Source organism: Anastrepha obliqua, chromosome 3 (assembly GCF_027943255.1).
Source record: "Anastrepha obliqua isolate idAnaObli1 chromosome 3, idAnaObli1_1.0, whole genome shotgun sequence".
NCBI classification, from domain to species: Eukaryota; Metazoa; Arthropoda; class Insecta; order Diptera; family Tephritidae; genus Anastrepha; species Anastrepha obliqua.
Window position 1 is genome coordinate 44,094,212 of NC_072894.1, and position 14,701 is coordinate 44,108,912.

Consider the following 14,701-nt stretch of genomic DNA (forward strand, 5'->3'; position numbering starts at 1 on the left):
TCTAACTCTCCAATGGCCGCGTCATCGGATGTGGTCATCGTTCAAGCTTCTACTCATGATGAGGGTTTTATAGTACAAGTGGAACAAAAGTTCCTCGTCGAAGTGGGCTTATTACTGAACTGCTTACTTACTTCAAAATAATACTTGTTGGCAAGAGAGAATCTTTGTTGTATTTCGAGGCTCAGATCAACGCAAGTGTATGTATTATTACATATGTATGTGTATTACAAATAAGTATAAAGCTTCGAAAACAATCTTCAACAGTCGCTGTATGTAATGTTTGCTACAGAAAATAACCCAAAAGTGAAAGAATTTTTATGCGCCTTTCACATCGTAAAAGGTTACAAAAGTCACATAAAATCAAATTCTCATAACTGTGCGAACACACGCCTAAATTTCGTACTTTTATTTACTGTAGGTAGTAAACATATTTTTTTGGCATACAAACACACAAACTTATTTACATCTGAGGAGGCTTTGAGGCCTGTGCGAGTAATAAATGGTGTCCTCCTACATTCAGCCAATTAATATGGGGAGATTTTGCACTAGAGAGTTCGTAATAAAAATACTGTCTACTTGGATTTGCAGTATTGCAATTTTTTACATGACACATGTGAATGTAGGATACACTGTATTTTATTTAGAAAGGACTGGAATGTGTTGATTTATGTAGAATTATATTTTTATAATATGTAGTTCAGAAAAGAGGTTCAGAAAGGAGATTTATTCAATAATTTTCTCTTATTGCCAATATTTGAACTACTTTTTATAATCGCCCTTATTTTCCTTAAGACGGACACCACAAATAGGAGGAGGAGATCGGCCAAACACCCAGAAATGGCGTGCGCGCCAATTATATATATATTATATATATATATATTTTTCCTTAAATTTAATACTTCCGATATTTCAAACTATTATAGCAAAAATAATGTCTAGGAGTCGCTAGTACACTAAATATCTAGCCCAACCATATAGGCTTTTTAGCTCAATTCTATTTAAAGGGACTCTGCTCGGTCTGCTCCGTATAAGTATGTGTATATAATTGGCGCTTACATCCTTTATTAGGTTTTTGAACGAGTTACTCCTCTTATTTGCGTTGTGCGTCCTGGTGTTTTACCACAAATGGCAAATAGTTTTTATGAGAAGCTTTTTCATGGGCTCTCAGAAATATTCCCGGAGGTTTGCCCATCACTATTAGGAAACTATTTTCTAAAATTTAATGTAACTTGGACCAGAAAAAAAATACACAAAAACATATCTAAGATAGCTGAAAAATCAAACTTTCTTTTTCCTATAGCAAAAATATTATTAAATAAACAATTTTTTTTATTCCTTCCCAAACATGCTTTCCTCCAAAAGATATGCAAACTTTCGCATGGAAAGCCCTTCGTCTCATTTGCGTTAATATTCTTATACACTTATGTGTTGGGTATAAAAATTCGTAGTGGCTTTTGTGTTCACATAATTTTCCATTATGCTGACTTGATGCGCTTTTGCTTTATTTATTTGTGCATATTATGAAAAACTTTCATGCTGCACGCGAACATAAATTGAGTTAAACTTTACAACCACAACAACAAAGGAAATTATGCCAATCAACATAATTTCCTTTCATTATTTGTTTTTACTGCACGCATACATACGTACTTGTCCGTATATATAATATCTACAATCATAATAATTTGAATAGCTACCGATAAAATATTTTGATAATTGGTAATTGTTTATTAAATATAGAAAGGGCGATTGTTTTACTAAAGGCATGTAATTCCACCATTTACATAATAATACTTTAAGTTGAAAATAACTTTTTCTGTAAAAGAGCTATGGCAGAAATTCTGTGCAAACAACTTTGCTACGGTGAATTTTAAGTCAGTACTAATTTTTTTCATCATTAGGGAACGTTCATTAATGAACAAAATAAGAATTTATTTCATTCAAGACAATTTAGGAAGCAATAAAAATATTGAAAAATTCTTTAATGGACTTGCCTCTCTACGCTCGTAGAAAAAGTTGGTGTAGCAGATGGTAAAACATCAGGCCGTTAGCTGGCTCACAGCGAATTTAAGCTGATTTGTTGACGTAGTAGAGGAAGTAACAACGGTTTTTTAGAGATTGTGTTAGTAATATAAGAAAAAATTAAGGCAGCTAATAGGTGTAAAATGCACGGGCAGAGTTCTGCTACCGAATGCTCCATGACGTATCAGTCAAAGCGCTTCCTAAAAAAAGATGTAAAAAGAAAAAAAAATACCAGTCTAACAGTTAGACGCGATAGAAGTGAAACCTTCCGTAAAACAAACTGAGAGAGAATCAGACGAAAGCAGCATTAGGAGCGGGATAGTTATAGGTTCATTATAATATTGCTATAAAGTTCATATTTTATTTTCTTCATTTTATTATTATTCATCCTCAATGTTTTCAATTTCAACAAATGATACGAGTGGCTTATGATAGCTAAAATAAGATACAAATGCTTTGGTTTCGATGTTGTCAACATATCTTTGAAATACCGCGGCAATTGTTGTTTTTGATCGTGTTGTCGATTCAGTTCGATTGTTACACATTTTTAAATTGTATGTTGTATTGAGAAAATCAATTAAAGGAACCGCTGTGCCCAATGCAAAATTTACGTTAAAATCGCCACTTAAAATCATTGGAACTTTATCGTAATCTTTTCTAAGTATCCGCGATACTTCTGGTGTATACTTTATTAAATTTTCGTGAATGAATTCCTTGATGCTATTTATTGATTGATTCGGTGAAATATAAATTGCCACAATTAAAAATGTTTTTCCATTGCTCAATCTGGTTTCGCATGCACATATTTCTCCCACTTTAGAGAGCTGAACAGACAGGGATTCTAGTTGCTGTGCATTCAGATCTATCTGTGGAGTTACAATACGAGCACCGTCATTTTGATTGTGGTATATTGCAACACCGCCTGCAATTGCGGTAAATATTTAAAAATGAAAATATTTACCAATATAAAAATACGGACGCAATACAGCACACGCGGTTGCTATTATGAGCGTCGTAACGCGTATATTACACAGACGTACTAACATACACACAAACATTCGTAGGACGCTTGGTCTTAGCAAGTATTAGGTAGTGTAGTATAGGTATACATAATGCCTTCTCGCTCACCGTGGCTCCGAAATACGCAGGCGCGCACACATACGTATACATACAAACATACATACGTATGACGCTTGAACTAAACACCAAAGCAAGTAGTAGGCAGTGTAGTATACATACTACAATACTCACTGTACTAGCGTGGCTCAGCAGTACGCAGCCACACACATATATGTATATCAACATATAACGCTTCGTAGTGTCGCTTTTTCGTTTCATCGAGTCTCAAATCACTCCCAACGATTCTAAAGAAGTTTTCACTTCAAAAAGAAGACTTATTGGAACGCAAATCACATTTGGCATTCATAACTACGTAGTAGTAAAGAGCATAATTTGCTTATGAACCAGCATAAATACCAGTAATAATTTCAGCCTTAATCAGGAGCAATGAATAACTCTTGCTAATAGATGGTTCTTTGGAGTCGATAGACTATTGATGAGATGATATTGCGCATACAAGGACGTAGACTCACAAAGCATGAAGCTTTGATGAGTAAATTTCAATTCAAAAAGAACCTAATTGCATCCAGGGATACAAATTCTAAATTTTATTTTAGTCTTTATGACATTTGAAACGGAAAATCTATTATAAATTCTTATAAAATTCGGTACATTTACAGTTTTTCTTTGATAAAGGCGAAAATGCAAGCCAGGCCGCTGCAATTGTGACTGGTGTTTATGGTGTCGATACTGTACTAGCTAATTACGTGCAATTTTGGTTTCGTTGATTCAGGCGTTCTTGACTTGAAAAGAAATGTCAATAAACTCACAGAAATAATCGAATTTGTCCGGCATGTTAGTAGTCGCAAAATAAAAAATGAAAGTAATGAATTTCTTTTTCTGAGTTAAAAAATTTCCAATTAAACCATCTTTAACAGGCTGTTTAATTTTTTATTGGGAAACTGCATTCTATGCCGCAGTATTTTACCAATTTTTTTTTTGTTTTATTTGGAGTCCGGAATTTCTTCTGGAGTTTATGCTTAACATTTTTCTGCAAATGATTTGACCAGCCCTACAGTTTTATACAGCCTCTGACTGGAAAATTTTTTATAATAAAATTTTATATAGTTGAAACTGATACATCTAGAGACAAATATTGTACATTTAATGATTTTTATATATATACATTGTTTTATATATATACAATTTTCGAAGTATTCTATTCTATCAAAAAAAAAATACTTTCATGTTATCAAACATGTCAAAATGCCAAGATTTTCGGATAAAAATTATACAACAACCACTTGGCTGCCACTTAGTTGATCAATGTCAATAGTATAATCAGTGTAAAATACTTCCTTCAAATTTACAAGGACAAAAGTTTATAAATAAAAGTACATACATAAGTAGGTTGCTCATAAATACATACTCATAAAAGTTCCGCTTCAAAATATTTTTGTTAAAAATTCACACCGCTCGAGCTTTACTGTTTAAGTAATTATGCGAACTCTTCATTCCGCGCATAAGTTTACTATGTAATTCAATTATACATTTTGACCGCAGCCTAAAAGTGCACTAAAGTTAATACAAGTATAATTCTCACTTATCCACTACCACGCACAGCTAATTATGCAATTACATTTTTTTATCCCAACTCAAATATGCATGCATGTACCAAGCAACAAAAAATTTTGTATTAAATATCAGACTATTAAATTCATAAACCTTTGTTAACTTTAATTTAATTGTGAGAGGCTTCAAAGCAATCAGAGAGTGGATATTGCTAAGCATAGCGAACACACTCGTATATGTAACTACAAGCAAACATATATATGTATGTACTTTTACTTATGTATGAATATATGTACGCATTCATATGCATATTCCCATGTGTGTGTGTTCATGAAGTGGATGCCGTTTTACTTTTTTTTTACACAACTTTATGCAATTACCGCAATTATTGCATGTTAAGTGTACATTTTTTCATACCTAATTGCTGACCCGGTAAAAAAGTATATTAAGTTGGCAGCAACTTAATGAAAATGCCATAAAGGGATAAAGAAGTGCTGACATGTGTGCATGATTATGTGACTTGCAACAATATTGACGTTCACAAAATGAAACATTCAATATTTAGTTTAGGAATGAACAAAAAAAATTTAATATTTTCATAATGATTAAAATTTATGCTGAACAAAAAGTGTTTTTAGCTCTACGAAAAAATCAAACGAACACTCGAGTCTACTGAAAAATATAAATACAAGTGCATTTATATGTCCATATATACATATAATATATATATATATGCATATATATGTATACATATGTATATAATATATATATATATATATGTATATGCATATGTATACGTTACTGCTGTTACGCTGCTGCAATTACATGGCATATTTTTAGGGGCCTATTTATAATAACGTCAGTCGTGCTACCCGCCAAAATTCACCTTACCCTGGCCAACAACAACCACTACAGCAAAGTTATCAACAATCACCACTACAACAACCCCAACCACAACAACAACATTATGAACCACCCATACAATACACCCAAGCACAATTTAATCGCCAGCCCTCACATGAGCCAGCTGGTCCACCGTACGGACAGCCCATACACGAAACTTATGGACAACCGCAACAACAACAACAATATCCCCTAAATTACACACCTGAACAGCAATATCCACAACAACACTGTGAACCTAGTTCAACATCTGCTTGGAAACCAATCCGTGCACCAGTACCTAAGACTCATAACGAATTTGTAATAAGTCCTGTACGTAGCGGTAACGCTGAGCCATTTTATCCAAGCTACGGGCAACAGCAGCAACAACAACAACAACCGACTCAACAGGTACTGCCACAAGCGTACCTATGTACGTACGCGAAACTATTTAGCGGTAGTGCGCAGCAGCTTCTCTTTCCCTCTCATTAGTTCCTACATAATTTGCCGGGCTTTTGCCAATATTTAACTGATTTGCAGATCTGAATTCACTTCGTACTGATTTTGTAAGCAATGTTTTGTAACCTGTTCTTGGCTTAAAAAAACAGTAATGCTCGATGAGTGTAAAAATTGACGCACAACAGCGGCTTAGAAAATTTATTGGGGGTTCAAATAGTCGGCTAGATTACGAAAAGTTATGATTTTCAAAAAAGTTGCTTTGTCACTTTTGTGTTAAAGCTTTATTTTAAATATATGTTGGTATGTCGCTATATTGAATGCTTTTTGTTCTATTCATATGATTCCGGAATGTACTGTAGTAAATCAACAAGAAGTATGATTTCCTACGAGAATGATTTTTATATTTTGATAATAAAATGAAAAGTCAAATTGGTTAACATCAAAAGTGGGCTTATTGTCTTTAAAAGTCTCCGCCACTATGATCAATTGCGCGAACTAGAACCAAGTGCCTTATCAAGCCTGTTGCCTTAAACGAGAAACGAATCGTTCGAGAGAACCATTCTAGGTAAGGCTTAGAGTTCTGCCTGCGTGAGCGTTTCATGTTAAAGAAGATGCAATGATGAACTATATGAGTTTAACAATGGCATGGCCATTATTCCATAACTGGCTATACTTCGCAGAAGAGAGGTAAATGATGAAAGTTGTAGGTATTGAACAAAGCCGATAAACAGTTATAGAGGCATAGAAATAAGAACTTAGCTTCTTCTGCCGCCTCTCAATATTTCGCGCGAAACTCTTAATATTACAACAATAGAATGTTTTTAGATGGCAGCTAACCCACCGATTTAGCTGAATTTTTTTAAGATTTTGATTTCTTTAAAATTTGATGTTACCAATGCTCTGTTAATAAAAAATCCATGTCATAGATTTTAAAATGTAATTCATGTAAATTTTTTGGGCTCTGCTTAATTTTTCTTTTTTTGTATTGCAAATAAGCAAGTAAATTAATGAATAAAATACCGTTTAGGTTCCAGATAAGGATATCATTATACAATATTAGAAATAGAAGAGAAGACACAAAAAATGTTTCCCACCCTTGAACATTATGACCTAACATATCCTAGTTATTGCTCAGCACATTTAGTTGACACTCTTAATTTTCGAAGAAATCGAATGTGAGACAAATCAAGAACTTCCAATAATTAACTCAAAGCCTTGATCCATTTGGCTCTTAAAATATGCTCTAAACAACTGCCTCTTTGACTGTAAACAACAATAATCAGACAGAGAACGCTTCCTTCAAAGTTTCTATCCACGCTCAAACTGTGAATAACTCAACCGGTGCTTAGCTTCGATGCCATACCTCGCTCACTCCTTCCTTTAATGAATCTAAGTGAAGACGGAGACACCGTGCGTGGGCACTGATCCGTTCTCTCTAGAAGAATTCGAGGGTTTTACGAATTTTTGATTACTAATACGCTGAGCTAAGCCTTGGGAAATGTTTATGTAGCAAAATCTGAAATTTTTGTGTAAATCTATATATATCGTGTGAGTGGCTCGATACCAAAATATAAATATCACTCTCGTAAAGCCAAACATATATTTTGCGCAAATTTTAAATATTTAATTAAATACGCAATATCAATGTAGCGTGTAGTTGTTATACCAGCGGAAGTTTAATATATGAATTGTTTATTTAGAAACTTTAGCATCTGTATATATGTATATGTGTAAATATTTGTTCGCAGGCTTTAATTAATCGCTTAATTCTAAAACCACATATGTACATATAAACATAAACACATACATACAAACAGCCATATTGTAAATAAAAGTTTCATTAGCACTGAAAATTTTAAATTTTAATAATTGCTAACAAAAGCTTTTCTTTTTATCTCTCGCAAATTTCAGCTTACAGAACGCACATAACCTCAAGCTACTTACTCTCTTTATATTTGCATACTTAATTTACTGCACTTTCTCTCTCACACACATGCAACTCTATTCAATAAAATGCATAATTACGAATTTCTAATCCGTGCACAAACTCCTGACATTTTTGTTTTCTAATTGTTGGTTTCGTCTTTTCTCTTTCTCCCCACACATTTTTTTGTTTTTGGATTTTCACGCTCTCTCTATCTCTCTATCTCACTGATCCTGAATATTACAATACCTCATTTATATAACTATCTATGTGTGTTTGTACTATGGTACGTTGTGTTTTTATGTTTGCACAAACAAACAAAAAATCCATGAAACGCATGCAACAACAAAAACCAACCCCGCCACATTTATAAACGACAACGACAACGAAATTGAACAATTAATTGTTTCTCTGAAAACAACAAAAATGATGACTTGCAAATTGTCAATACGTAAAATGATCACGAAATAGTATCGTGCGACATCATACGATCAATATCACCCGCAACCCCAACAATATCAGCCACACCAGGGTTCACAACCTCCTTTTAGCCAGCAGCCCCATTATCAGCCACAGCAGCAGCAGCAACAACCGTCTTGGGCTCACAATCAGCCAGCCCAACAGTATCAGCCGGTGCAGGCGCCTTATCCACAGGCACCGCCCCAACAACAACAACAATATCAAGCGCCTCCTCCATCTAATTATCAATCGCAACCATATCATCAACAACAATATCAAGCACCTCCTCAACAACAACAATATTCGAGTGTGCCACAAACCAATCAATATAATTCTTATTCACAGCCCCAACAACATCTTGGTCAAGACCAGCCTGATCGGCGTGCACCAGTTCAACAACAACAAGCACAGCCTTTGCCACAAGACTATCGCGGCGGCAGTCCTGGTATTATAACGCTGCGCAAGGAGGCACCTGTTACACAAAAGCCTGCACCTGTTTACAACGCGCAACCAGCGGCCATTAGCTTTCAAGGTAATTAATATTCTAAATGTACGAATGTATGTGCATATGCATGTATTTATAGGATTATACAAATACTCCACTAACAATTTACGTTGCGCTTAATTTCCTCAGGAGGCAGCAAGATGCGCGGAGACTTGAAGTGGCCACCACCGGAATACAAGGAAGCCGCGGTACGTGCAAATGAAGAGCGCCGCCAATTGGCTTTGGGTCCGGTATGCCGTCCACGAAAAGTCAATCGGGTAAGTTTACGTCACAAATATTGTAATTTTTTATTTCTGTAATATGTTTCTATTTAATTCTGAGTGTTTAGTACATAAGTTACACTATATTTTTATTTAACATTTTATGAAAAGGAAAACCGAACGAAATTTCACTGTTTTTTTTTAGTTAATTAATTGAAAGCATTGTTAATTTCTTCGATTCGATATGAGCTCTGCTCGTGTGACGATAAATTGACATGTGAAAGCAGCAACAAATTTATCGAGCAAGATTCACTCCACTTTCCACGACACTCGGTTCTACGTTACCGGAACGACCCGGATTTATATCCGGCCAAGGACTGTCACTCCAGCAGCATTCACCGTATATAAGTATGGGGAATGTTTATGCTGCTACAACAACAACAACATTCACTCCAACGAGTATGGTTATACCTCATAAAACTGTTTAATCTCGAAATAGAATTGCAGCGGACACCGGATAACGGTCGTCTAAACACTATTGCGACAAATCAGTTTTCAGCTGATTTCTTGTGGTTACAATAAAATTATATTCATAGTGAAATCTTTTCGTTTGCTTCATTTGTGAAGCAACTCGTTGAAGCTAATTGCTACAAAAGAATAACTTCTTTCTAAATGATTGATATTTGGCGGGTTTCTTGCGCAAATCGAATATTGTTTGCTTGTTTTTTGAATCTAAATATTTTCCCACCGTAAAAATAACCGACGGCAAGAAAATGGTTCCCGCCGCAATTATGTGCAACCCCTTAAGATTAAATGTGTTCTAATTTTGACAATGAGTGTCCGTCAGCCCGTTACCCGTTGACCTTACTATTTTCAATACTGCCAACTCTCTTTTCCGAAGTTAGACAGATCTCATTAGACTGCGTTCAGATACGACAAATTTTTTTGTGGAAACTCGTAACTTTTAATAGAGAAGGTGACGGGGAAAGGAGAGGGGTACCGAGTTGCACGTGATCGGACAACACGCTTTGATTCTCGCTGTTCTCAATATTTTTGTTGACTTTAGACTAAACACAAAAACAAATGCAAATATCTCGATTAGTCGTTTCTGAACGCAGTCTTACTAATACTCATTAAGTACTTCCAAACGTATGTCATTTTTGACAACCTGCCTGATCCATATAATCTTCAACAACTTCGACGACTTCAACTAAAGATTAAGATATGTACTCATGTGCCCTTTTTTAAGTTTGAGCATTTACTCTTTACCCTACTTTACTATATAAAGAACTAGACTACTCTAGACTACTATGAAATTAATAATTAGGGAGTAATCTCTGATTCCAGTTTTTCAGTTTGTTAGTCGTATGAGTTTTGTCATCGCCAAATTTTGCTTCCAATTTTACGGATCCATACACTCTAAAGACACTATTTACTTCGCTTTTAACTGATGAGCTGGCTAGACAGAGGAGCCTGAAGGTGGTTTTATCGCGAAACAAGAGGATTGAGAACCTGTGGTCGACTCCTGGAAATATGAGCTTCGCATCAACTCAGCGAGCAAACGTGCTAAGTCGCAAGATCCTTCTGACTACGGGTAGATCGGAAGCGCTCGAGGGAACGTCTAAGGCTAACAAAGGCGCAACTTTCGAATTAGGTGGTTATCCCTATCGGTCATTGTCCATTACATAAAAATGCGGTGAGACTTGGGATTGCTTCAAGTCCTCTCTGCAGAAGCTGTCTGGAAGATGAGGTGGAATCATCTCAGCACCTTCTTCTCAGCTACCCTGCTCTCGTTGCGCAAATATTCAGACATTTAGGCCCCTCTTTTTTACGAGTATAGCAAGTTTAAATATCACACACCTGGTGAATTTCATCAGTAGCTTGAAGCGGTTAATACAAATGTAATAAGCCACTGTTGGCAGTCATTCTCTAATCCAAAGCCTCTACTCCCCTTTTTGTCACCTGTTTGGTTCTTTGCCCTTTGATTTTTCTGTATGGTATCACAATGGACGAATTTTGATTCTTTGTTTGTTCAAGTGAGCCTATCGCGCGCGGGCAGGAGTATGCCGTCTTTATTTAAAGGCCATATCATCCGTGCCACATCAATAGACTTAAACGCATTCAGTAAAAGTTTCTTCGTTTTGCGCTGAGCCATGTACACTTCATTGATCCGATTCCTTCATACAATACAAGACGTGCAAGTATACTTTCACTCTGCTTTCTGCTTTGATTTCGATATTATAAATGAGACAGTTGCTTTTACTCTTAGAGCGCATTCGTTTTCACATACCTTCAAAAATCTTGGGAGTAATGATTTTTTTTCCTAGAGCGGGTTAGAACTATTTATACCTCGAAAGCACATTTGAAGCAGTTTAACCAGATTTCAAGTTATTAGGCTATTGATTTATCGCTATCTAAATATAATTTCAAATTGTCACTCAATTAATTAAATTTTTTTTTTTAGTCCTCATTTATTTTATACATCTGTCCATTGACATTAAGTATGTTTTTTAAAAATTGTTATAAATAGTTTCGAAATATGTGCATGTAATTGTTACTCTTTTATGTAGTGTGTTAGGGACCCTGTGTTTCTGGGTTTACTAATGAAATTATTTAATAATGAATGAACCCACGGAGTAGCGTAGGGTGACTTAAAACACTTATATTTCAAGAACATGTTAGGATGCTTATATCTTAAAACTGATTATGAAGTTTATATTTTTAAATATTTCCTTAAATAAATATTTACTATTTTACATTTTGCAGGACTACTCACCGTTCTTTGCGAAAAACGCTCTGAACAGCTACTATCCCAGCTACAAAGTACCACCAGGCACACAGCACATGTTGGCCTAAAAACATGAACTACACAAAAGGAATAAAGACCCCTGGAAAAAATGATGAAACAAAATATATCCAAAATATAAAAAAACTCACAAAAAAATATTTTACGTAAAACAGAGAAATTTAACGAAAAAAAATGTTACTAATTGTACATTTCAACGAAAAGAAAGAACATCAACTAATCACGAACTAACCAATCCCCATGGTCTCTCATGGGTAAAAAACTAAAGAATTTTATTTATATTATTACAAATATTAATAATGAAGCATAAAAAATCAAAAAAAAAAAAACCACGCCAAATATAAACTAACGAATTTTGTTCTCAAATCTGTACATGGTGAGTCAAAAAGATTAAAATATAGGATAAATAAGAATCGTTGAAGAATAAACGAAATGCTTTGGAGTGAGTGAAAAACTCAGTGAAGTTCGTTTGCTGATCGGATGTGCTCAACGAGGCTGGGGTACGTTAAAAACTGCAATATGATACACGGTACTTGACACCTACAACAACTACGCGTGCCACTGATCCATTGAAACACATGCCTGTGATAGCGGAAAGGAACGGAACCACTGAAGCACGAAAATATTTTAGCTGTTTATTTATTTAGAAGCAAACAATTCATAATAATTTATGAATTTTTTTTTTTTTTTTTCTCCCTTAAACTTAACAAAACGAATGTGGTGAATTTGTTGAACTGTCGGCGTTCATATTTATGTGCGCAAGTGCATAAGTTGAATGACGGCAGAAAAATTGAAAGTTTAAACAACTTAGTTGTAAGAAAAAACAAACGACGTCCACTCGATGTAAATTAGTATTGTATACATAAATACTTGGACACCTACGAGAGGTGAGAAAACTCGCACCTTTAGTGGGTGAAAAACGTACAATAGCATTCTATAAAGACCGAATGCAGGAAAATGAGTTTTCAAATTAAAACAAACGGAAATACCAATTATGGAAGAAACAGAGTTATTACAACTTTAAACTGAAAACTAAAAAACTACAAAAACTTGGTAACGAACTTTGGCTTATTGATCTATGGATGTAATGATTTTGACATAATGGATGATTTTTTTTTTTTTATTGCAAGAAACTTCTTGGAAATAAACTTCTAAGAAGTCGTATTTAATTTGTTTTCTAACTTATTTAATATTATTAAAATGCAAAAACTTGCAACATATTTTATTTATTTTGATTTTAAACTTGTTATTGCATAATGAAAAAAAACACAAAAAAAATTAATAAATATAAATAATATATAATATATTACCAAATATATTAAATATTAGTTTTCTCCATTTATTATTAAGTAAAAAAGAGCATACAAATTAAAAAGAGCATAAGCAACCTGTTATACCAACAACAACAGGTTGCCTACCTTAGACGTAAGCGTAATAATAACTTAGAGCAAAAAAAATATTAGATTTAGGGACACATAATTAAAGGAGCAGCACACATGCCCAATTGAGGTTTGTGTGTGTTAAGAATCACTAAGATATATTTACACATGAATACACAAATGTGGAAACTATGTAACTACTTATACACATAGTTATTGGAAGCTTATATAAATTATACTTATTATAAAAAATACATCATACGAAATTGGACAAAAAAAGAGCGAGAACCAAAAACTAAAAAAACATGTCAAAAAAATTATCGCATTACCTCAGTGTTGCGCCATTTGTTCTTTTGGCATGGCTAGCCGCGGCAAGTGAGTGCTCGCCCTGTAGGCTATAACTTTTTAACACCGAGGATGCCAATATAGCCTTTAGGGCACACCCACTTGCTTTAAGTTCGCCATGCACAATTGCACCAATGTGCCATGCACACTGAACATTGTAAAATATGAATTTATGATATTCATCTTTTCATTAATCAAACACACATCTCAGCAATTAAGCACATATACGCACCCTCTGTGTGTATTTGTATTTTTTTGCTCTCGAAACGAACTACCGGCTAATTCGAACTGGCTTTACGACTGGATTATGACAAAAAATATCAAATGTTATTGGTTCAAAAATAACAAACTCGAACAATGTACATAAATACCTACACATAGCGAATGATTTGTGCTCAAACCTAAATCATTCAATATGAAAACACGGAAAATTCTACAAAAAAAAAACATATAATATAACAAAACTGAGATTGATATAATAATAACTGTGAACATTATTACACAAAATAATATACGCTCGATATCGAATTGGTACTTTTACTACACTCTATAAAATTCGTAATATATTATTATAATTATCAAACACAAAAAAAACACACAAAAATTTAAAATTCATTAATATTTGTGGAGCATTGTTCATTTTGAACTCCTCTGTTCTGAATTTCAATGTTTTGCAACACTGGCATAAATAACACCTAATTGCTTATTAATAAAATCTAATATCTGAATTCTCCAATTAACTGTACATTGTGAACGATGTGATTAGTTGATGGATTAAGAAGGTACACAATTACATTAGCTCAAGAATCGATGAACTTAAATAAATGTAAATCTGTACATCTCTCTGACCAACCGGAGAAATAAAAATTGCTATCTTTTTATTCAAGTAATCGCTACCTATTGGTAAGTTCATACAAAGTAAGTAAAAAAAACATTAAACTTAACGCACTATACCTTTTCAAATAGCAAATATTTCACAAACCGTTAAATGTACCGCAGAAAACAAAAACTTATAGTGCAAAGTATGCCGCCGGGTTAATAGCCACATACGAAGCAGTAAAACATGCTCCAAATCTAACCAGCAAACGG

At 34.3% G+C, this 14,701-nt stretch overlaps 1 protein-coding gene across 1 annotated transcript in view; it reads left to right on the forward strand.

Moving 5' to 3' along the window:
• LOC129241938 (uncharacterized) overlaps nt 1-14,479 on the forward strand; it is a 194,480-nt gene extending 180,001 nt beyond the window's left edge. The window contains exons 7-10 of the mRNA XM_054878488.1: nt 5,494-5,946; nt 8,390-8,909; nt 9,012-9,139; nt 11,849-14,479. Of these exons, the coding sequence (XP_054734463.1) occupies nt 5,494-5,946; nt 8,390-8,909; nt 9,012-9,139; nt 11,849-11,938 (1,191 nt within the window). The 3' untranslated portion in view covers nt 11,939-14,479. The remainder of the gene's footprint in view (nt 1-5,493; nt 5,947-8,389; nt 8,910-9,011; nt 9,140-11,848) is intronic.
• The last annotated feature ends 222 nt before the right edge of the window (nt 14,480-14,701 follow it).